Source organism: Nannospalax galili, unplaced genomic scaffold, assembly GCF_000622305.1.
Source record: "Nannospalax galili isolate Female #2095 unplaced genomic scaffold, S.galili_v1.0 scaffold305, whole genome shotgun sequence".
NCBI classification, from domain to species: Eukaryota; Metazoa; Chordata; class Mammalia; order Rodentia; family Spalacidae; genus Nannospalax; species Nannospalax galili.
In genome coordinates this window covers 10365126-10389607 of record NW_008356258.1, presented here as the reverse complement: position 1 = coordinate 10389607, position 24482 = coordinate 10365126, and the positions used below count along the sequence as shown (strand labels likewise).

Sequence of the window (24482 nt, the reverse complement as noted above, 5' to 3'; positions counted from 1 at the left end):
GCATGCTTTCTGGATAACAGTTATTTAAAAATACTGAATTCTGCACCATAGTCAGATTATGGTTCTAATTTTAGGTTAAAGAAATAGGCACACAAGTCTTGGATCCAGAACAACTTCCTGAACTTCTGCTGCCTAAGTTTCAATCCTAGAGCTCTCAGGTGAAAAGTTGCCTATCTGGTTTCCTCGTCACCTAAATACAGGGTTGCACTCAAAGGTCCCTTTACCTGATGATTTCTAGGGTTAAAATGCATGTCTTCTAAGAAGAAAATTCACATAAGCTTTTGTGGGAAATCAGCTAGCTGAAAGCCAGCATAGCTATAGGCTAGGCTTGAATCTAGTCTTCCCTGGGCTAGCACCCCAAGCCAGCAACTGTCTGTGTTCATATATATATAATTCTTAATAAAATAGTTTATCCTTTCCTGTTCCAGTCATCTTAAAAACAAATTGTTCATTCTATTTTCAGACTGTTTTAAGTGTTAAATAATTTTCATCAGAAATATAATCTAAAAATCAGATGTTGGGGATTGGCAAGATAGCTCAGCAGGTAAAAGTGCTGGCCACCAAGCCTGAAGGACAACCTGAGTGCAATCCCTGGAACCCACACTGTGGAAGGACAGGATAACTGGAGAGAACAATTCCCTCTAGCCTTCTCTCATGCATGCTGTGACATGCAATCCCCTCTCCTCCAGAATAAATAAATGTAATTTGCAAAATTTAAAAATCAAATTTAAATTTGATTGTGTAAGCTCTGTTTCACAATATAATGAATTCAGTTATATATAAAATTTGAACTTCAGATTTAACCTAACATTTTGCTTGTTTATTTATTTAACTCATTTTGCAGTGCTGGGGCTTGAACTCAGGGCCTCATACACATTAGGTAAACACTCTACTACATCGCTATCACTCCCCCCAACCCAAACCCACCCCCCCAATCCAAACAGAACACTATATATAATTTACTTACTTTTTTATTTACTTAGACTGAGTCTTGCTATATAGCTGAGGCTGACCCTGAACTTGCAATCCTCTTGCCTCAGCCCCCCAAGTACTGGGATTATAGATGTGTACCATCATACCTGGCTTAAAATTCTCAAACTACAGCTGTTGTGGTGGCATACATCTTTAATCCCAGCACTCAGAGGCAGAGGCAGGTGAATCTTGGTGAGTTCAAGTCCAGCCTGGTCTATATAGAGAGTTCTAGGCCAACTGGGGCTACAGGGAGAACCTGTCTCAAAAGAAGACCAAAACAGAAAAAAATTCTTAACTACCTGGGAATGTAACTCAGTGGTAGAATGCTTGCCTAGTTTGTACAAGGCCCTGGATTTAATCCCTAGCACTACAAAACAAACAAACAAAATAAAGGGTTACATGCCTTAGATTTGGGAAAATAGACTAGAGAATAAATTAAGAAAATATACATTTAAACATATTATACCATAGATTATAGATCAATATACAATGTCAGTATATTTCATAAATATTTTCACATTATGATTTTGAATAAATAATTCTTTGTAGGATGTGACCATCCTACAAATAGCACATGGACTAACATACAAGGGCAAGATGGTATTACTACAAAAAAAAAAAAATCAAAATTCAAATATTTGCAAGTTTAAGACTCATTTTATAGCCAGATGTGGTGGTGTAGGCCTTTAATCCCAGAACTCAGGAGGCAGAGGCAGGTGGACTCTGTGAGCACAAGGTCAGTCCAGTTTACAGTTTCAGGTAAGCCAGAAGTACATAGTAAAAAAGAAAAACAAACCCAACAGATTATTTCAATCAACATTTGATAAAACAATTCCAAAATGTAGACATAATTTAGCCAATAATGTAATATGACCTGTAATATTTTCTAGCCCTTAGAAAATATTCCAGTTTTAGTTATGATGAAAAATTCAAACTAATGAAAAATATAACTATAAAGTTAAATTAATTATAAACTACATGATAATACTAGTTGAATTTTCATTATTCAAAATTAAAATTATAGAAACAAACCAGAATACCTCCTTCAGACCTATCCCATAAGTCTGGGGCTCACAATTGGCCCTCAAATCAAACTTCTTGTATAGTTGCTTGGCTAGGTGTCCATGGCAACCCTCTGCAAAAACTGTGACTTTAGCATGTAGTTCTAGTCCCCTCTCAAATGTTGTCTGAAAAGCAAAACACATAATTTAAAACAGTGATGATGTAGGTACAGAAGATACAGTAGAAATATGTAACAAAAAGAAAACTAACAGCACTGTTGTAAATGGAACTGAAAATTTTAATACCTTGTCTGTTTTAGAAAAAGCAAAACATGTTCATGTTGTCTCTGAATGAATACAAAATGAAAGGAGCACTTCCGTTTCCCTACTGGCCCTGATTTTCCAGGCTTACCATCTGAAGGGAAAAACAGTAACTTTCTTGTGAGATACAAATTTAATTTTTATTTACTTATTTTGATGTGTATGAATGTTATGCCTGCAAGTGCACCTGTGCTAAGCAGTGCCCACAGAGGCTGTTAGCCACCATGTGGGTACTGGTATTCGAACCTGGGTCTTCTGCAACAACAGCTAGTACTCTTAACAACTGAGCCATCCATCTCCCCAGCCCAAAATGCAAACAAATTTCTATGAGTTAAGCACTACACAGAATCTATTTATAGCCTTTTAAACAAATAAACAGTACTAAACCTACTTTAGCTACTTGCTTTATTTACTTTAACTTTTCCTCTATTGTTGAACACAGTATTATGTAAATGCTTTCTCCCACTATAAGATAGTTATAACAGCTGTGAGTGGTGCATACTCCTGAAATCCAGGAACTCGGGAGGCCAAGGCAGGAGGACTGTGAGTTTTGAGATCAGCCTGGTCCACATAGAGAGACTGTCTTAAAACAAGACAAAAAAGGGCTTCAAAGAGGGACTTTCTCTTCTGTTTGCATTTTTTTTTTTGGTCTTTTTGAGACAGGGTCTCCCTGTAGCCCCAGCTGTCCTGGAACTCACTGTGTAGACCAGGCTGGCCTCAAACTCACAAAGATCCTCCTGCCTTTGCCTCCCAAGTGCTGGAATTTAAGGCATGCACCACCACGCCCCGGCCTCTGTTTGCATATGGCAGGAACTCCATAAAGTTACTAAGAAAGAAAAAAGAAAACAGCACAATAAGAAAAGGCTCTTAAGAAATTTTTCTTTCTTTTTTATGAGACAGGGTTTCACTGCGTAGCTTTGCTGGTTTGGAACTCACAGAGATCCACCTGCCTCTGCCTCAAGTGCTAGGATTAAAGGTGTACACCAACACACTTGATCTTAAATCTATTTTTCTTGATTTTTTTAAATCAGGTGTTTGCAAACATTGTGTATACAGATACATTCATATAATTAATAGGCTTATATCTACATAATGTTTTATAATTGTTTTCACATTTAAAGAGATTTGCCTAAAGCAATGCACCCCACATAAAGTATTCATTTTTAGTGGTCAAATGGATTCCCTTAAATTTTTATCTTGTTACGAAGCCCAAACTGCCCTTGAACTCATAACCTTCCTATCTCTGCCTCCCAAGTACTGGGCTTAGAGGTGGACACCACTGGGAAAGGTGTCCTTTAGGCTTTCATCCAAATTTCAATAGTTGTAAACATTTAGGTTTTTCCAGTGTTTATCAGCACTGTTTAGTTAAGTATCATGCTGAATGTTTTCAGTCTGATAGCAAGAATTATTTCATTATAACTTGGTATGTTTAGATCAATTGTTTATTGGTAACTTCCATTTTTCTTGTGAAATGTTATTTATGTCACATTTTACAAACGCGCGCGCGAGCACACACACACACACGCACACACACACACACACACACACACACTTGGAGGTCAAATAAGAGATGAGAAAAAACAGACTGACAAACTGGAGCTGTTTTAGAATGTCAGAAATGAAAATCAAACCACAGCATGAACAGAACATCTGTTTTTTTTTCCCCTCCAAACTTGGGGGAGTAACTTATTTGGGCTCAAACACTAAGATGTCATTGCATTCTTCTATGGTGTTTTAGGCCTTTTTAAAAATGGTGTTTTAGGCTTTTTGCTTTTTGAACACAGGTTTTCACTACGATGACCAGGCTGGTTTAGCTCTGGGGTTTGAGCATCTCAGCCTCCCCAGTGGCTGGGACTACCGGTACGCACAACCATGCTTGGCTTCTTCTATGCTTTTATATTTACGCAGCTAAAAATAGGTTTTTACAAATACAAAACACAACATGAAAAATTTGAACAAATATGAGAATAGACAAAAAATGAAGTATCAGAATGCTAGAATTTGTGTGAGATTTGTTGTGACTAATAGTTACTTTTTTATGTTATTTATAAATTTTGTAAAAAATAAATTTGTAACCAAAGTTATAAAAATAATAATTACATTAAAAAAGTATTCTTTTATCATTATGAGCTACCAGTTTTCTGTAAAGCCCTGGGTCCTGTGGTCAGAAAGCGAGTTACAACAGCAAGTTACCGCAGGGCGTGTTGAGACTCAGCACCTCAGATGATTCTCAGGTAGAGTTAAAACTGCTGGAAGAAATCCTGAAAGTCATGGCTGTGTGCCTCTGCCCTTGCTTTCTGAGCAGGAAGTAGTGAGAAAGCAGGGTGATAGGCTGGAGGAGACTAGATTTCTAATTTTGTTCAAGGATGGCAGAGAGGAGGCTAAATATCAATAAGCATTTACCCAGGACCTATTAAGTACCTGGCATTGTGCCAAGCACTGGAGTAACTACCTTCTATGATTTGTGTCCTCATAAAACTTATAATCTAGTTAGGAGAGCAGGTAATAAACACAAACAGACAATGCATCAAGATATTAACTTGTGTTTTATTCTTATTGTAGGAAAGCAACTTGTAGTTTTTTTCTTTTCTACCTTCAATCAGCTTAGGATTACTTAAGAAAAAATTTTTAATCTTTTTTTTTGAAGGAGGGTCTCATCTGTAGCTTAGGTTGGCTTAGAGCTATGTAGCTCAGGTTGGTCATGAACTCATAGCAATCCTTCTGCCTGAGCTTCCCAAGTGTTAGGGTTACAAGCATGTGATACCATGCCTGACTCTGGAAGATCTGTTTAAATGTACGTTTAATTATTAATCTAATTAGCTATTATTAACAGGTTGAGTAGCCAGGCATGGTAGCACACAACTTTAGTCCCAGCACTCTAGAACCAGATCTCTGTGAGTTAGAGGCCAGCCTGGTCTACAATAGTGAGTTACAGGTCAATTGGAGATACAAGCAGACCCTCTCTAAAAAATAAATAAAAAAATAATAAAGTAACAGGTTGAGTAACTTTTCAGATTTTTTTTTTATTATGGACTCTTACATATTACTAGCAAATACCTAACATTTATTTCTGTCTACTTGATTAGGATTATACTTTGAATGAGAGGAAGGCAATCAGTTTTAGAATTTCCAAAAGATTTCTGCTGATAGTAATGTTAATGATTCTTTTTTATGAGTGTTTTGCCTGCATGTATGAAAGTGCATCCATGTGTGCAATGCCTGTGGAGGTCAGAAGAGGGTGTTGGATCCCCTGGAACTGGAGTCAAAGATGGCTGTTAGCCACCATGTGGATGCTGGGAATGGAACCCAGGTCCTCTGCAAAGAGGAGCCAGTGTTCTAACCTGCTGAGCCATCTCTCCAGCCCTCTTTCTTCTTGTAGAAAACAAGTAGTTGAGGCTGGCCTTGAACTTCAGCCTCAGTCTACCAAGTGCTGTGATTACAGATGTGTGCCCCCACACCCTGCTAAATCTTTCTTTTTGACTCCTCAGTTTTAATAAGTATTAAAAAGGTATACCTTTGGTGCACCATCCTTTTGTATTCCTACATCATTAGTGGCAATTCCTTTTACACTACCGTCTTCATGAAAAAGGACCTAAAATCGATAAAAACAAATTTATTATCACCTCAGGATTCATACTAATTTTGAGATGTTCTTTAGATTATGGAAATGCATGCTTTGAAATGATGGTGATTGCAGTTTATTTTTGATGCAATTAGGAAAGGGAGAAAGATTAAAAGTTAATTCTGAGGATGAGATGCTGCAACCTTCGGAAACCCGTTTCCTTTCTCTGGAGGAAAATACTTTTTTCTATTCTGTCTAGAGAGGGTCTCCCTATAGCCCCAGCTGGCCTGGAATTTGCTATGTAGACCAGGCCTGCCCCTGTCTCCACACCCAGCATGACTCACATGACTCTGTAAGAAAGTGAGGGGATAATGATACCTGGATTAACAGCAATGGACATGGGGGATGAAAAGGGAACCAAGGTCTGCCTCTGGGTACTAAAGCAAACAGAAAAAAACCAGGCAGACAGATCATTAGCCTGTGAGAGTGATCAGTAAAGAATGAAAGAAAAGGCAGGCCTGGTGGCACAAGCCTTTAATCTCATCACTTGTGAGGCAGAGGCAGGTGGATCTCTGTGAGGTTGAGGCCAAGCTGGTCTACATAGCAAGTTCCAGGACAGCTGAGGCTATAGAGAGACCCTGCCTCAAAACAAAATAAAAATTTTAAAGAGGTACAAGAGATCATAAACACATACATGTAAAAGGAGAAAACTATATATTCTATAAATCACCCAACCATGCCTTTGACAATGATCCTGTGTTAAGAAAGTTTAATAAGAAACAGCACAAAATTCCACACTGGGGTCTAAAAAAGCAGATGCACATGTATAGGCTCAGAGAACACAAATCTGTAGTGACAAGTACAATGCAGGAGTCTTATGTATTTTATTTGGCTTTGATTTATAAAAAATCTGAGTTTTTTCCTGATGCCAAACAGAAAAGAATTGCTCTACCACCCACTCTTCAATATTTCTAGCCAAATTATTATTATTATTCTGAAACTGGGTCTCAGTATATATGCTTGGCTGGCCTGGAACTCAATTGACAGGGATCTGCCTGTTTCTGTCTCCTGAGTGCTGGGATTAAAGGTGTGTGCCACTATGTCTAGCCCTTAATAGGAGACAAATAAAGAGCTAAATAAACCTCAAGCCAGGTTTTGTACCCTAGGAATGCCTCTTGGTCTCTGAGGTCTACACTCTGTGGCCATCAAGAGGGATGCCGTCTGTCTTCCTGTCTCTGTAGGAGTTTGGGCTAGTTGCTTGGTCCATAATCTGCTCCTTATCAAAAACACCATAACCTTTATTATGTCTCTGGGCAATGACAACTTATATGTGATAGACGTTATCTGCCTGGCTATATAAAAGGATATTTCTTTTTTAGCCTGTGACAATTGTGGTGGTCTTGGTTTAGTGCTCATTCAACATTAAATTGATTTCAATCATTTTTTTACAACTAATAGAGAAGATTCTTCTGGGTTGTCAGATTTTATTTAATGAGATCAAAAATTTGAAATGGTTGCCAAAAAGGTTATTATTTTTGATGCAACTAATGGAAGAAGAGGCAATGAAGAATAATCTATACCAGGCTTGAAGTAGTTTCTACATTCTGGGTGTTACTTTAAAAAAGTACTGAATACACATTTTCAGTGGAGGGCAATACTATTGAGGGCACCCAAATAACACAGCATAGAAACTAAAGAAATGAGAATATTTAGTCCGGGGAAAAAAAGAAACTCCTGGTGGGTATGATGGGGAAGGAGACGCTGGAACAAAACAGGGTGTCCCTGGAGAGAGAACGGAGCACACACTTGCCTTGCAAAGCATCAAGGCAGGTCATTTCCATTCAATCTAATGAAAAGATGACCAGGAGCCCACACTTGAGTTTTTATCCCGATGGTGTTCACTCATTTGATGGGGGGCGGGGGTGGAGGACAATATACAGAATTCATTTCCCCTTTGGATTAGAATTTTTTAATATTACTAATCTTGCAATTCTTACATCTTTTAAATCAATTCGTAAATTTTTCAAATAAAAATTGAAATTCTATTAAATTCTTGGTTTACTTTCAGAAGAAAAACATTGCTTCTTACAAATAATAAAAAACAAAACTACACCAACCTCAGCAGCAGCATATCCGGGGTAAACTTCAACACCAAGGGCCTCTGCCTGTTCTCCCATCCAGCTCACTAAATGTCCCAGGCGCACAATGTAATTGCCATGATTGTTCATTGGAAGACCTAGAAATATTTATGTATTTTAAATCTGATGTTTTATTGATATCTCCATAACATACTTAACCTAAAAATCTCAGTTTGTGCCACTACATAAATACACACACACACACACAAATAGGTATCATCTTGGTGGTCATAATCTGCAACCCATTTAAAAAATAATTCTTGTTGAGAGTTCTAGTTTTTTAAAAAATTTATTTTATGTGTATGAGTGTTTTGCCTGCATGTATATTAGTGCACCCATGCTGTACAATGCCCACAGAGGTCAGAAGAGGGTGTCAGTTACCCTGGGACTGGATTTATGAATGGCTGTGAGCCACCATTTGGGTGCTGGGAGCTGAACCCAGGACCTCTCTCTGCAAGAGAAGCCTGTGCTTTTAACTGCTCAGCTGTCTTTCCAGCTAATTTGTTAAAATAAGAACGCTGTTAAAGCACTGAAATAAAAATTCCTGGTTGGCTTGGTCAGAAGACACAAGAACTGGGATCTAGTCCTGCTTTCCCAACAGCTAGCTATCTTTGGGTAAATCCTTCAAATTTCCAGGCCTCTGTTTTCTTGTTTGCAAACGAGGGCAGCTTCTTTCAGCTGTGGAAGTTCGGGGTTTTTATAAATGTGTCGTACTTTACCTGGGAGGATTGGCACAGGAATTCTATACTTTTCTGTTAAAATTGCAAATCTGTCTTCTGTTACGGGAGTGTTAAGTGGAGCCTAGGTACAAATGAAAAAGGAAACATTTTTAGTTAACATCTGTGAGGGCCAATATAAATTTGTAACCCTCCTGAACTCATTCAGGGGAGGAGGGAACAGAACTCCTCTCCTGTTCACTTTTCTTTCAGCCTTTCCTCGGAAAAGCTTGTAGTGAAATCTTTTCTGTGTCTGTCTGAAATAGGTGGAAATCTTAAAAGCTAAACCCCTCTTGCTACTTTTGTCCTAGCAACCTCTTTCCTGGAGACCTTTAGAGACATGTTTGAACTGTGCATGTTTCCCAGTCTCACTGGGAGTTCAGCCTAGGTGCTTGGCTACATGTTGAAACTCCCATCTTGTTGAAAAAAAAATTAGGAATGTTTTCCTTTCCTTTGGGTAAAGACAGCTAATATGGACTGCTTACTGTTTGTGTGAAAGGGTGCTAAAACAGTAAAGGGCTCTGAATGTAAAAAATGTTTTCTGTTAGAACTGATTCTATGTCAATTCAATGATACTGGTTTCTGATATACTAAAAAGAAAATTTTAATTCCTTTAGGTGTTTTTGTTTTAAAAGTGTTATTTTGGAAAAGAGAGCATAAAGTTTTAGAGTTTCATTTATTCCATAAAGAAAGAATATAGATAATATTTATATGTTTTTGACCTTTATCAAGAGTAGTCACAAATACTTCTAACTTTGGAGGTAGGACAGCTGCAACTAATGTTATGGCAGAAAAAAAATGAGTGTAAGAGTTCAATCAAATTCATCCAAACTTTGAGAGTGAAGAATGAGTACCAGTCCTCTGCATATCACACCTGCAGCTTTTGTGCTGAAACTAGAGGAGGCCTCAGTAATGTATTCCTTGAGAAAATTACTCTTTTCTTTGGCTTTAGATACTGTATTGTTACAGAAAAATTTACAAACAACCTTACTAAAAACACTGGCACAAACACCTAAAGAACAAATTAAAGATTAAAAAGTGTTGTGTCTTACTAGGTAAAATGTTCAAAGGTCTTCTTAAGATCATGGCTTCTAAGTCTGCTACACAAATACAACATGTAAAACGTATTGTATAAAAACAACTTAATATCTTAAATGACAATTCTGTTCATGTTTTCTGCAGACCGGCTCTTACTGTGTAGCCCAGGTTGGCCTTGAATTCATCATCCTCTTGCGTGCTAAGACTATAGGAGTATTCAACTGTACCCAGTTTTTCTTCATGTGTTTGTGTATATATGTATGTGGTGCTGGGAATTGAACCCAGGACCTTGTACTTGTTAGACAAGTACTATACCATCAAGCTACATCCTTAGTCCCTTTTGTCTGTTCTTCTAAAATTAAGAAGAAAAAAAAATCTATGTATATATACTCAATCCCTAACAATTAAGACACACATGAAAAAGGGATCCTTTATTCCATTAATTTAAAAGTAGAGACAGTGAAGATTAGACTTTGTGTTTTATTTTTTTGGTTTTTTTTTTTTTTTTTTTTTTTTGAGAAAGGGTCTCCCTGTAGCTCCAGCTGGCCTGGAACTTGCTATCTATACCAGGCTGACCTCGAACTCACAGAGATCCACCTGCCTCTGCCTCTTGAGTGCTGGGATTGAAGATAAGACTTTGTAAGAAACAAGTCTTCATACCCCCTTCTCCTTCCAGTCTGGGAAGAGCTCTGTAAAAGCAGCTGGATCAAGGCAAGCCCCTGAGAGTGTATGCGCTCCTATCTGAGCAGCTTTCTCAACCAGACACACACGGATGTCCTTTTCCTGTGCAGCAGCCAGCTGCTTCAGGCGAATAGCTGCAGAGAGCCCCGCAGGGCCTGCACCAACCACAACCACATCTGCTTCTTCTGCAAATCTCTCCATATTCACTCCTGGGAGGAAAAAGGGTTACAAACAAATAAAACGTATAGGATTAGTATGACCTGATAACTGCAAGTTAAGTCACATACTGATTTAGAATACTCCACTGTGTTTTATTGTGCCCACTGTGATTTAGAGAATTATTTATAAAAATTCCCTCTGGGCTATGCACAGTAATTACAGTAAGTATTTTATTTAAAGAATTTCGTATTCCCTTAGGTTCTATTTCAGTACTTATTTTAGCTCCCATAAACCAACTTTTGGCTTTGAAATCCATTATTATAAAATTTAGCAGTCCTGTAGGTACACTTAAGGACACTTAACACTTAAGAATTACAGGCAGGAGGGTCAGGAGTTCAAGATCATCCTCTGCTACTTTATGGGTTCAAGGTCAGGCTACAGGCGACCTTGTTCTTAGAAACAATCAAACAAATGACAAGTGTTTAATATGGAGCATATTTGATAAAGCTGTAAGAGCTACTAGATGCTTTCAAATTAGTATGAAAAATAAAATATATTCATGCCAACAAAACAATACAAAGTATCTAGAAAAGTCTCACGAATTTTACACAAATTATTACATACCTTCCCATCTTTTGTCTTTATCCCGGGGATGAATGGTATAGTGGGTAGTAATTCGAGGTACAACAGAGGTTGAAGACCATCTTGTGGCACACAGAGGTAGGTACGTTTTCTTAATTTTTAGGGCATGAAAACACTGATATGCTGCATGAAAATTATGAACAATGTTATCTTTTTAAAAACTAGTTTTCCTCTGGAGTACATTGGAAGAAAACAACCTGTAAGCTGAATGACTGTTCTCAGTGAATGAGGCAAATGGAAATGGAGCATGCGCTAAGATGGACAAACCAGTTAGTGTTTTCTCATGAAGCAAATTTTCAAATCTTTAAAAATTTTTAAAAACTTATTTTATGTGTATGAGCATTTTGCTGCATGTGTAAGTGCACCACATGGTGCAGTGCTCATAGACGCCAGAAGAGGGCATCAGATCCCCTGGAACTGGAGTCACAGACAGTTGTTAGCCACCATGTGGGTGCTGGAAACTGAACTCAGATCCCCTGGATAAACAGCAAATAGTCCTAATCAACTGAGCCATCTCTCCAGCCCTCAAATTTTCAAATCTTAACTCTTTTAAAATAAATAAAAGGATAAAATAATAAAATGAATGGCTCAGAAATAAAACATACACTGGGGCAATGGTTACTCATTAAGTGAAACAAAGATAAGATGGATGCCATTGCAAATGCCATTTGGAGAAAGTGTATGCCCTGCTCCTTATGCTGAAATAAATTCCATTTGATAAAGATTTTGACAGTCACAGTATCTACTGATTATGTATCTACAAATTCTTTGATTCTTCTCCTTTTTAATGTAAACCTAACTTAACTAGTTTCTAGTAAGTACAATAAGGAGAAAAAATTAACTTTATAGTAGAGAAATATAGCAAATAAGTTTTAATTAATTAAGCTTAAATACCATCAGCAAGACACTGACGTAATGTACCCTCAGTATGATGCAATGAGAAATATTCTTCAATTCTGTGGTATATCACCTCAAAATTTTTACACCTCAATCTAATAGAAAATCACGAGAAACTACCAGAAAAATTTAGGGTGAGAAGCATTCCACAAGATGCCTGACAAGTACACATCAAAAGCATTAAAGGTCATGAAAGACTAGAAAAGACAGGAACTGTCACACTAACATAGATTAAGGTATGCTAACTAAAAGCAACATGGATGCCAGGACTGGATCTTGGAACAGAAAAAGGAAATCTGTATAAATTCTGAGGTTTAATAACATCTCACCAATGCTAATTTCTTAGTTTTGATAATTCACTATGATTTTCTAAGATATTAAGCTATAAAAAAGGCACATGGAACTATATATTCATTCTGCAACTCATCTGAAAGTCTATAACAATTTCAAAATAAAAAGTTAAAGATTATGCTGATAGAATAACACAAAATTAGATCAAAAACTGAAATGTAAGAGCTACAACTACAAAACTCTTGGAAAAAAACATGGCTGTAAATCTGTGACCCTGGATTAAGCAACGGTTTGCTATGACAACCAAAATCATAAGCAATAAAATAGTTAAGCTGGACTTCATGAAAATTAAAATCTGGATACAATCAAGGAAGTGAAAGTTAAGTCAGGTGTGGTGGTACACTCCTGTAATTTCAGAACTTGGGAGGCTGAGGCAGGAGGATCATGAGTTAAGGCCAGCCACGGTTACATAGTAAATTCCAGGCTAGCCTGAGCTAACTAGCAAGATGGTAACTAAAACAAACAAACAAACAAAAAACCAAAGTGAAAATATAACTTGTACAATGGGAGAAGATATTTGCAAATCATATATCCGGTAAGGGACTTTTATTTAAAATATGTAAGGAAATCATATGCAGGGCCAGTGAGAAGGCTCAGCACACAAAGGTACCTGCTGCCAAGCCTTTTGATCTAATTCAATTCCTGGAATCCACATTGTGGGTGCAAACTGTACTCTAACGACCACCACCAATAAATAAATAAATGTAAAAACAAATTAAAAAGAAATCATACCTAATAATGAAGAGGAAATCCAATTAAAATGAGGGTCACCTGCCTAGCTAGTATAAAAAACCAGGGGGAATGGTATTAGTCCAAAAACCTAATGAAAATTTACACATACTATATCTCTACATGAGTCTGTGAGTATAGCTGAAAACTATTTAACAAGAAACAGTGCCAGACAGGAGAAACCTTCGAGTTGTCGGCCAGGAAGTCCAAGAGACTCCCAAAATTATGCAGGCTATTTGCCAGTGTTTGATTACCTCCCAGAACTTGATGGTAAGGCCCTATTGTTGAAGACAGGACATACTCTGGACACAGGATTTGGAGCAATGGAGCTGGAACTGACTTGGAAGCCACCTCCCCTGAAAGCTGCTAAGACCATCAATCGATGGTCCAACACCAGCTTCAAGGCCTAAAAACCACATCAGTGGCCAGCACAGCAAATGACATGGGTGCAGTAGTGTTACTTTTATCTTGGGGGTAATCAACAGCTACTTAATTAGACTTAAAACCCACACAATGGGAGGAAACTCATGTGTGGTACTATAAACCTAGTCAAATACAGATAGCTGAAGAGGTCATAGATCTTAGGAGAAAATTCCAAGGCTGTCACATCCCTACACAAATGTAATATGGATCCTTAAATATACAGACAAGTATCCCAGTCACCACCCACGAAAGAAGCTTCTTTTTCAAAGAGTCAGAGATAGTTACAGAGTTCCACAACGGGTCACACACAGAGATTGTCTGTGAATTGCCCAAGCTTAAGTGGCACATCTAGAACGCAACCTCTACACCTAAGGCTCATGGAACATAGAACAAGGGATGAAGAGAGCACTAATGCATCTCTCAATTCTCATCAATGAAGGTTCCTCATGCAAGAGAGGGCCAGGAACACAAAAGGTTACAAATGGCCAAAACTCAGAGCAAGAGTATGCAGAGTGTGGGTTCTTGGACAGGGCTCCTATGTTAAAATCCACCCACCCAGGGCTCAGGAATCATTGTGGAAAAGGGGGTGGAAAGATTGTAAGAGCCAGCGAGGATGTTCATGACTACACAGAAATAGTCCTACAGGCTCCTGGGATCCTTCTCATACAAACCTACTGCAATGCAGTAGGTATCAGACAAAAACCCAGCATAGAACTGTGGAAATGAACAGCAGGCCCCAACCTTAGTTGAAGAAATATCAGTAGCTGATTACAGCTGGGTGAGAATGAGCTGATCTTAAAGGGTGGGCCTCGAGGATTGACTAGATCCCAGTGGATGAACCTGCACTGAGGGACATCTGGGGGCACTAACTTTACATGATAGGCCTTAACACAAATGACAGAGGTATGAACTCCAGTGGGGCAGGGAGGCTATGGGAGGGTGCCAAAGGGGAAGGGGGGTATAAAGATGATTTTCTGTATGAAATACACAAAAATTCAATAAAAAATGAAAAAAAAAAATGAGGGCCACCAAAATGGCTGTGGGTAAAGGCGCTTGCCCTACAAACCTGATGACCTGAGTTTGATTCCTGGAACCCATGTAAAGGTAGACAGAGAGAACTCCACAAAGTGGTCCTCTGACTGCCACATGCATGCCCACCCCCAGTATTAAGCAAATTAACAAAACACCCCACAATGAAATTCTACTTTACAACCACCAGGATGGTTACAATCCTTGCAGTGCTTCTGGGAATGTAAAATGGTGCGTTTTTTTTTTTTTTTTTTTTTTTTTTTTAAGAAAAGGTGTGGCAGTTCCTCAAAGGTTAAACAGTCTTCAAAGACAAATGAAAATATATGTCCACAGAAAACTGCACATGAATAAGGCTGTAAAGTGCAGAAAGCTCAATAATAAAAAGTACTGATGGATGCTAAAATATGAACCTTGAACAATACTGCTACCTACAACAGGTGCCAGCTATAAAAAGGCAATAGTAGACTATCTACTTAGTATGGTAACTGATGAGTAGCAGTGAAACGCACAGGAAGTTATTAATGTTCCCTAACCATCAGCTGTAAAGTTTGTAGTCAATCTTTGTCTTGAAAATACCATCATGAAGGATCTAGTACATCTTGCACACAGCATGTATGTTACATGTTTCTTAAGTGGATAGGGTCCTTCCTTCCTGGTAACAATTTCAATGGTTAAATAGAAACCTGAGAATTTGTTTAATTTCTGCTTAACAATGAGGCCATTTCCCAACTCGGACTGTGTCCTATGAAGCATCTGCAAATGAATAAAATTTTAAACATGGACTGCAAAAAGTAAATAGTAAAGAAAAACAAAGAATTTTACATGGATTTTGACTTTCACAGACACAACAAATGGTTAAGAATTTTTCATTTTAATACAGTGTCTTAACTGGGGATGTAGCTCAGTTGGCACGAAGCCGAGTTGCCTCCCCAGCACCACATAAAACCAGGTGTGGTAACTGTTTGCCGGCCACAGACAGCAGTGAAGAGGCTTGTGAAGGATTGCTCTACCTCTTGGGTTGCAGCAGTTGTCTGTATTTTACTTCAGAATAAGTAGACAATGATGAACTGGCTGCCCTCGAGTCTCTAGGCCTGGACTTCCTCCCACAAGAGAGGCAGAAGTCCAAGAAGGATGCCCTGACACTATTCCAGAGACTGCGTAAAAAGGAATGTTAGAAGAAGCAATCCGCTCCTCCTGAAGAAGCTGCTTTTCCTCATTCATTGGCTGGCCCTTCTGACCAGTGTCTTAGACAGCAGAAAGGAGATGGTGAAGGAGCTGCAGGTTCTGGGCAGAGCCCAGGTGTTTGTCTACAGGGCTCTTTCACCTCTCAGATGATGTGAGCAAACCAGAATTGAGGGAGAGCCCTTGTTCTGGATGGTAGCCTGTGCTTGATGTTTTCATAGAGATGGAGAAAAGGCTTAAACCTCGAGGATATTGTTTGCTCTTCAACAATAATCCTAGAAGGAAACTTGAACACCCTGAAAATAACCTGTGAGTAGTCAACAAGAGCCTGATGGGGAAGATAACATTCATTTGCAAATGGAGAGGGGCGCTTCAGAGTGAAGGAAATGTTGAACTCCTCAAAAGAACAAGAGAGCGAGTCACAGATACTGGACAAAGTTTACCAAATTAAAAAACAAAACAAAATAGAGGCTAGAGGGATGGCCCAGAAGTTAAGAGCACCGGCTGATCTTCCAGAAGACTTGGGTTCAATTCCCAGCACCCACACGATGGCTAAAAACCATCTGTAATTCCAGTTCCAGGGGATCCAACACCCTCTTCTGGTCTCTGCAAGCATTGTACGATACAGCTGCACTTACATACATGCAGGCAAAACACTCATACACATAAAATAAAAAACATACAAAACCCCTCAAGGCTATTGTTTGATCTTCAACAATAATGATTTTAGCAAGGTACAGAAGGACATATCCAAACTTTACAAAATGAAGGATAGGACCGGGCATCTGTAATACCAGCACTTGGGAGGCAGAGGCAGGTGGATCTCTTTGAATTGGAGGCCAGCTGGGGCTACAGTGAGACCTTGTCTCAAAAAGACCAAAATTAAAATAAAAAAATAAAATGAAATGAAGGATAGGAAAGAAACAAATTATGATGAAGCTTTGAGCAAGATGTTTATAAAAAGCTTCATTTTGAGATAGAACCTTACAAAGACTCTACAGCAAAGAAAATCCATGATGTTCTAGAATCCTATCAAGGCATGGACCACAACAAAGACTGCTTCATCTGTTGTATCCTCTCCCATGGAGTCAAGGGCATCATCTATCATGGATGGGCAGGAGATCTCCATCTATGAGTTGACATCTAATTTCACTGGTTCAAAGCCTTCCCTGGCTAGAAAATCAAAAGTCTTTTTTATTCTGGCTTGTCAAGGAGATAGTTACCAGAGTGTTCTGTTAAGAGTGACTCAGAGCAGGATTTAGAAATGGATTCATCAGCTCAAAAAAAATGATATAGTTGATGCTGACTTTCTGCTGGGGATAGCTACTGTGAAGATTTGTGTTTTCTATGGAGGCCCTATAACAGGACCTGGTCTATCCAGTAATTTTTCTGGAGCATGAGGGAAAGGTATACTCAAGGTGGTGATCTTCTCACCATCCTGACTGAAGATAACTATGAAGTCAGCCACAAAGACCACATGAAGAACATGTAGAAATAAAGCTGCAGCACCTTTGCACTAAGGAAAAGCTCTTCTTGCCTCCTAACTGATGTCCAGTCTAGGTGTACAGCACTGTCACCATTTCACACCTTTCCTTTGGGGATATGAGAAAGAAATGAAAGATAAAGAATTTTAATTTATTTTAAATTCCATTTTAATTCAAGTTAAATCTCTGGCTTTGAATGTGAGTTGTTTTAAGTTATAGGTATACTTTTATTTTCGTTGTGTTTTTATCTAAATAATATGAAAATATACAACTTAAAAGTCATTACCTTAACAGGCTCCTCTTTCTAAGCCATCCTTCATACTACCCCTCTGTGTCTGTGGGTACCTCTTCCTAGTACTGGCCTACTTCCTCTCTTGGAATTGTATTCTGTTTTAATAAACTGTCTTTGTTTCTGCCATTAAAAAAAATTAAGGGGCTGGAGAGATGGCTCAGCAGTTAAGAGTACTGGCTGTTCTTGTAGAGAACCCAGGTTTGATTCCTAGCACCCACATGGTGGCTAATGACTGTCTGCAACTCCAGGGGATCTGACACCCCTCTTCTGACCTCTCTGGGCACCACACAACATGGGGGCACTTACACACATGTGGGCAATACACACATAAAAATGAATAAATAAAATATTTTAAAACAAACTAAAATAAACCTCCAAAAAATCAGGTGTGGTGATCACACCGAGAAGATCAGAAATTCAAGGTCATCTTTAGTTACATAACAAGTTCATGACCAGTCTGGGTTACATGAGACCCTGTTTCAAACAAAACATATCATATCCTTTGTAACTTTTTGATATATATGAAGTAGCTACAATCTCTTCTTTACAGCAGACAAATAGGAATTCAGATAATCTGTTAACATCCTGTTAATCCTTAAGACTACTGATTTGGAGATTATCTCTGCAGTCATTACCTGAGGCTGTGACAAAATTTTTTTTCCTGATTAAATGGAAAGAAGACATACATGCTTTAACAAAAATCAGTCTGACATAGCTAATTATTTTTATTTTTAGCAACACTTGAATGATTAATATTTTTTGATGTTTTATTCTTTTCAAAGTAGCTTTTTTTTTGAAAAAGTAAAACCTGGCAAGACAGTCAATAACTAAAGGTTCTGATGAAGGCAAGTTGGGGAAGCATTTGGAGTTGCTGAACTTTAATGCCTTGTAAATACTATAAATTTGCTTTTGATATTTAAAAAAAATTATTTTTATTTTTTTGTCTTTTTGAGACAGGGTCTCCCTGTACCCCAGCTGGCCTGGAACTCATGTAGACCAGGTTTGGCCTTGAACTCACAGAGATCCACTTGCCTCTGCCTCCTGAGTGCTGGGATCAAAGGTGTGTGCCAACATGCCTGGCTAAAATTTTATTTATGTGTGTTTTGCTTATATGTCCGTAACTGTGATTCGGGCATTGCACTCAGATGCCAGAAGAGGGCGTCAGATTCCCCTGGAACTGGAGTTACCCATGGTTGTTAGCCACTATGAGAGTGCTGGGAACCCAGGTCCTCTGCAAGAGCAGTAAGTGCTCTTAACAATAAACATCTCTTCAGCTTCCTGCTTTGATCTTAAAGTGGAAGAAAACGAATATTCTCTACTTGTAATGCATACTAAAAATTAGAATACTGGGAATACTTTATTAAGCTAGAGATAAGCCTTTATCCTAAATCTTGAAAAAATGGAAGATACATATAAATATTATAGGTGAACTCAATTAAGTTCAAATATACTATTATCATTTAAGAGTATTGTTCTCATTTACTTATAAGTGGAATATGACAAACTTTAATTCTATTATTTGTACAGATACTGATTTGCTTTAGAGTAGCTGGAACCGTGGAGTCTGATTTCCACCAGGGGATTTCAAAAGGTGTAACCTTTACTCTTCAGAAAACGAACCTGGTATTCTCACAGTAGAGATGAGGACATTTAGGCACTGTGACTGAATTATGGTAGAGGAGCAATGTCAAAGTCCACTGACCTAACACCATAACACCACATCAGTCATACTGACAGCACACTTGTGCCACTTATTTGTTGCCAATAGTGCTAATACTGGGCTATGAAATGGTAAACCAATCAGCATTCAAAGAAAGAGTCACTAGACCAAGACTGACTTTATCTAAATTAGGCTGTTAAAACAGAGAGCAACTGGGGGGCTGGAGAGATGGATCAATGGTTAAGAACACTGATTGTTTTTGCAGAAGACCCGGATTTGAATCCTAGCACCCACATGGCAGCTAACAAATGTCCATAACTCCAGTTCCAGGGGATCTGATGGGGTACACTTACCTACATGTAGGCAATACACACACAAAATAAAACTAATAAATAAAATATTAAAAACAAAACAAAAAAACAGCAACTGACTGACTACAGGACAGCGTCCAAACACAACATATTCTTACAGTGTGTAATAGATCCTTGGGTTGAATTTACAATATATATATACATAAAAATTCCTTAACCAAATTTGCTTAATTTAAGATTTAAATTAACTGAGTTAACAGAATTCAACATCTAAACTTTTGTTTGAATTAGTTTTTTTTTTTTTTTTAAGTAAAACTTTCAAAATATTACCCAACTGCGTTAAGGACTCATAACAGAAGCACCTAGAGTTAAATGAAGACAGTACAGAAAAACTCCCGGCTCCAGACATAACTGGTGACATGGGCAGCACATGAATGTTAACATGATGTGACACATCAGACTTCATATTAAGACGGGACCAGCATGGCTGCAAAGATGAAAGTCAGGTCAGGACCAAGGAGAAAACCCATGCAAGTTTTTCTTTTTCTTTCCCGTTTCTATCAAGGCAGCAGATAATACCTGGGCCTTGGGATAAGGACTAGGGCCAGGATTTGGGAAGACTCCAAGGAGTGGGACGTGTAGACAACGTTCCTCCGCCCATGACCTTTAACCTAGTTGTTAATTCTTCCAACTGGGGCAACTTGAAGGACAGGAAGCCGGGGTCCACCAGCGCTGACTTTTGCCCTAGTTTAGCCTGAGAAAACAGATAAGGGGAGAGGTGCTTGCAGTCCCCGAAGCGTGACCCAGTCTGTTTTGCCCCAACTTCTCCACCTTGCTCCACTTGTCCCCACCCGGAGTTTCGTCTCACCCGGGCAGGACAGCTTGGATAGAGGCATCAACATGTTCAAAGTAACCCGGAGTCTTGGCCACAAGACACAACGGAAGGAGGGCTGTCAGCGGCGGGCCGCGGGCGCAGGACTTCTAGGCCACCGGGGACGCCATCACCTGCTGGGAAGCACCGACGCCCACCTGAAGACCTCCAGAGGGTTCAGCCGACCGCCCTTGCTCCACCGCGAACCCGCCTCTCTTCTGCTTTGCGCCGGCGCCTCAGAAACCCCGATGGCCAATAAGGTTTCCAGGTCACAAACTAGCAGAAAAAGGCAAAAGACTTCAACTCCCAGCCATCCTGCGGCTGCAAGCGTGCATTTCCTCCTTACCCCGGAACCAAGTGTGAGGAAAAGGTCCACAAACCTTTGCGAGAAAGCCGTTGGGCCTAGCGCCGCGCACAGCATTCTGGGAGTTGTAGTATTCAGTTCCAGAGACCTGGGAGCGCAGGAGCGGCGAGTGCCGACTGGATTGACTTCTGATTGGCTCTCTGGAAAAATGAAAAGTCTTTGCGGTCCCAGAACTAGACCTACGAGGAGACGGGGCGGGACTCCGGGCTGGCGGAGGCGGGGCCTGTGGGCTTCGGGCGCGAACTGTTGAAAGGCGGTTGGTGTGGGTTCGGTTGCTCGGTCTAGTCCGGCGTCCCGGCTTTACCCCATGGCTGACCCGGAGGAGCTTCGGTTTTCGCCGCCGCCTCCGCCTCCGCCTCCTTCTTCTCCACCTTCAGGCGTCTCAGCATCTTCGCTCAGCGTCCCAGTGAGTTTGGGCTGGCGGGTTCCGAGCCCATCAATGGACCCTCTGGAGCAAGTGGAGCTGCAGATCGGAGACGTGAGTGCGGCCGCGCGGGCTGGGGGGTGTCTGGAGGGACAGAGTCGCTAGTCGGATCCGCTGCTGCTGCCGGTCCGCTTCCGCCGCCCCCGGAGCAGGCCGCAGACAGGGCGCCCCCCAGCCTGCGATTCCGGGCGGAGGAACTGAGGGCTAGCCTCGGCTCTCCACCCACACTGATCTTTTCTCGTCTTTTTGTTGCAGTCATCCGCAGAACTGAAAACACGAGCTCCATTGAGCCTCCCGGCCCTGCTTCCCCCCCCCCCCCCCCCCCCCCATCCCAGAGCTGTTTGGGTGATGGAAGCTTCGCTGCGGGTTGGTGCTGTGGGTGGAGCAGTGATTCCTTTCCAAGGAACGGGAGCCAGCTGTACTGGACCTGCTTGGGTTAGGATCAGTCACGGCCGGCCGCAGAGGTCATTCGTGTAACAGATTAGACAGGATGCCTCCCGGTCCTTAAAATGCACAATTACTCTGTTCAATCTTGAATTGTTTGTTTTTGTTTTTACGAAAATGCTATCTGTATGAGTGTATTGTCTGCATGTACATAAGTGCACCAGTGTTGTGCAGTGCCTCAAAGGTCAGAAGAGGGCATCGGATCCTATGGAACTGGAGTAGAGGACGGTTGTTAGCCGACATGTGGGTGCTGGGAACTGAACCCAGGTCCTCTGCAAGAGCAGCAAAATGTTCTTAGTCTCTGAACCATCTCTCCAGCCCCAGAAGCGTCTAATTTTGATATTCTGTCAGCTCAGAGTATCTGTTCTTTGATCTTCCTATTTGTAGTCTCTAAAAAAGTGTTCACAGGCAAAAATAGTGGAACAGTGCCTTTGTTACCCAAATATTAGCAAGAATTGTTTAAGAGAAAGCCCTTTAGATAGTTCTAGTACTTTTAGTCAAGGGGTTCCAAGTTACTGTGTGTTTTCAGTTAAAAATAACTGACTTGTTATGTGTCATGAATATATTTCTAGCAGATGCATTTCCTGAAAACTTGCATAATGAAGAAGGATTGGAGAGCCTGGGAGTGTAGCTCAGGGGCAGAGCCATATACCCAGCATGCTCAGAGGCCTTGGGTTCAAAAAACACCCAGTGATTTTATTTGAAAATCTAGTACTTTTAAATGTTTAATTTAAAATTTTTGTTTTATATGTATGAGTGTATTGCATGTGTGTAAGTGCCCCTGTGTCATGCAGTGCCCAAGGAGGTCAGAAGAGGGCATTGGATCCCCTGGAACTGGAGTTACCGACGATTGTCAGCCACCATGTGGGAATTAAACCTGGGTCCTCTGCAAGAGTAGCAAGTGCTCCTAACTGCTGAGCTATCTCTCCAGTCTCCAAAATCTAGTACTTTTAAAGAAACACTTGGGCATTGGATTGAAGGTTTTAAACTATTTTTAGACTATCAAGTTATATAAGAATTTATTAAACATCCATCTGGGCATAGTAGCATATGCCTTTAGTCCCAGCACTTGGGAGCTTGGGAGGCAGAGGCCAGTGGACCTCTGTGAGTTCAAGGCCAGCATGGTCTACATAGTGAGTTCTAGCCAGCTGTGGCTACAGGGAGACCCTATCTCAAAAAGACCAAAAAAAGAAAAAAAAAGTTTATTAAACATCCAAAATTTTCAGGATATAGCTCAGTAGTGTGCTTGTCTAGGTGCATTCGGTCCCTAACACCACAAACAAACCCATATGCTTGACTTTGCTTTTTCTTTATGTTTCAGGCAGCATTTTCATTAACTAAACTTCTTGAAGCTACATCTGCAGTGTCAGCTCAGGTGGAAGAGCTCACTGTGAAATGTACAGAAAATGCACGTTTCCTTAAAACCTGGCGAGACCTCTTGAAAGAAGGCTATGAGTCTTTGAAATCCGACAACTGATTTGGTCTGCTTAGTGACTCAGTGACTCACACAGAAGATACTTGCACATGGATCACATTTACTGGATGACCTCTTTCCAGACATTTATACTCAGAATGAAAATTTTCTTGGTTATCTTTTATGAAAGCAAAATACTGAAGGGGTGTGTGTATGAGTGTGAGAGAGATGTGACAGTATTTACCTTTAAATACTTTTGTACAATCATTTATGATAGTTACTTTTGTCAGTAAAAGATTATTTTAAGCTGGGTGTGGTGGTATGTGCCTTTAATCCCAGCACTCAGGAGGCAAAGGCAGGTGGATCTCTGAGCTCAAAGCCAGCCTGGTCTCCATAGTGAATCTAGGCCAGCTGTGGCTACAGGGAGACCCTGTCTCAAAAAGACCAAAAAAATTGATTTTAATAGTTCCTCAGTGCAGACAAATTATTATTTGTTTTGCAAGAAGATGCCAAGAATGGCAGAGTTTGGAATTGAGCTTCTTTTTATCCCCCAGGAGAATGATGAAGGCTACAATTGGGGAGCTGGTTCCATCGGACATGTTCTCTGAAACCAGATTTATTCTTCCACACCTGAAGCCACGGCACGCAACACCCACTAAGTGTCTGTTGAATAAAAGACGTAGTAAACATAATTAAAAGCTGCTTTTACTTCTTATTTTTTAGGATGAAGACTAATTGTTTCTGTAAAAAAATATATATATATGAATCTAAACTTCATTGATTTGAAGGAGAAAAATACTCTATTTTTTATGGGAATTTAAACTTGTTTCCTTTTTTGCAACTGTTGGTGTGTACCATAACACCCAGCACGGGGATTTGAATTTTGGTGATTATATAAAAAATACATATGGTAAATATTTTTTCCTGTTTTATGATTCTGTTTTTAAACTTTGTTTCAGAAAATGAAAATTTGTCTAGAAAGAATACATTTTTTTCCACTATTTATTTCTGTACTTAACTGTTTTCACAGTTAATATTGGTCAGAGTTGGGGTTTTCTATGTTTGATTGCTATCTTTGAAATACCTTATCAGATTTATAACTGTGCGCTATTACTTTTGGAACTTTGCAAGTTATTTACACAATAATTCTAAAGTTAGTGTCTAGTGCATCACATTTAAATGTAATGATTTTCCTGTCCCTTCACCTTAGTGCTGCTGTTCCATTTTTACCTGCACTGTATGTTAACGTGATTTGTGGTTTGTGCCATGTGTCATCACAGTCATATGCTTCCATACATATGATTTAGGTATCTTTGATGTGGTGTCTTGGTAAATATGTTGATGTAAACAGAATTGTATTCTAAAGCCCCACAGTGG

General features: G+C 39.7%; 2 protein-coding genes across 5 annotated transcripts in view; one reads left to right on the top strand and one right to left on the bottom strand.

The window, feature by feature from the left end:
* Window positions 1-20744, bottom strand: part of Etfdh (electron transfer flavoprotein dehydrogenase) — a 35130-nt gene extending 14386 nt beyond the window's left edge. The window contains exons 1-9 of one of the 4 annotated variants that reach the window (XM_017803511.2): window positions 20457-20744; window positions 20168-20342; window positions 19919-20075; window positions 11213-11353; window positions 10409-10638; window positions 8714-8795; window positions 7974-8092; window positions 5809-5886; window positions 2013-2159 (exon numbers count right to left, since the gene is read on the bottom strand). In XM_017803511.2, coding sequence (XP_017659000.2) covers window positions 2013-2159; window positions 5809-5886; window positions 7974-8092; window positions 8714-8795; window positions 10409-10638; window positions 11213-11353; window positions 19919-20054 — 933 coding nt within the window. In that variant the 5' untranslated portion in view covers window positions 20055-20075; window positions 20168-20342; window positions 20457-20744. The remainder of the gene's footprint in view (window positions 1-2012; window positions 2160-5808; window positions 5887-7973; window positions 8093-8713; window positions 8796-10408; window positions 10639-11212; window positions 11354-19918; window positions 20076-20167; window positions 20343-20456) is intronic. The other 3 variants (XM_029556756.1, XM_017803512.2, XM_008854322.3) reach the window with 3 other exon arrangements.
* Window positions 20745-20988: 244 nt separating this feature from the next.
* Window positions 20989-23792, top strand: CUNH4orf46 (chromosome unknown C4orf46 homolog). Its single transcript, XM_008854319.3, has 2 exons — window positions 20989-21301; window positions 23013-23792. The coding sequence occupies exons 1-2, from the start codon at window positions 21131-21133 to the stop codon at window positions 23166-23168; spliced, it is 327 nt and encodes a 108-aa protein (XP_008852541.1). The 5' UTR covers window positions 20989-21130; the 3' UTR covers window positions 23169-23792.
* The last annotated feature ends 690 nt before the right edge of the window (window positions 23793-24482 follow it).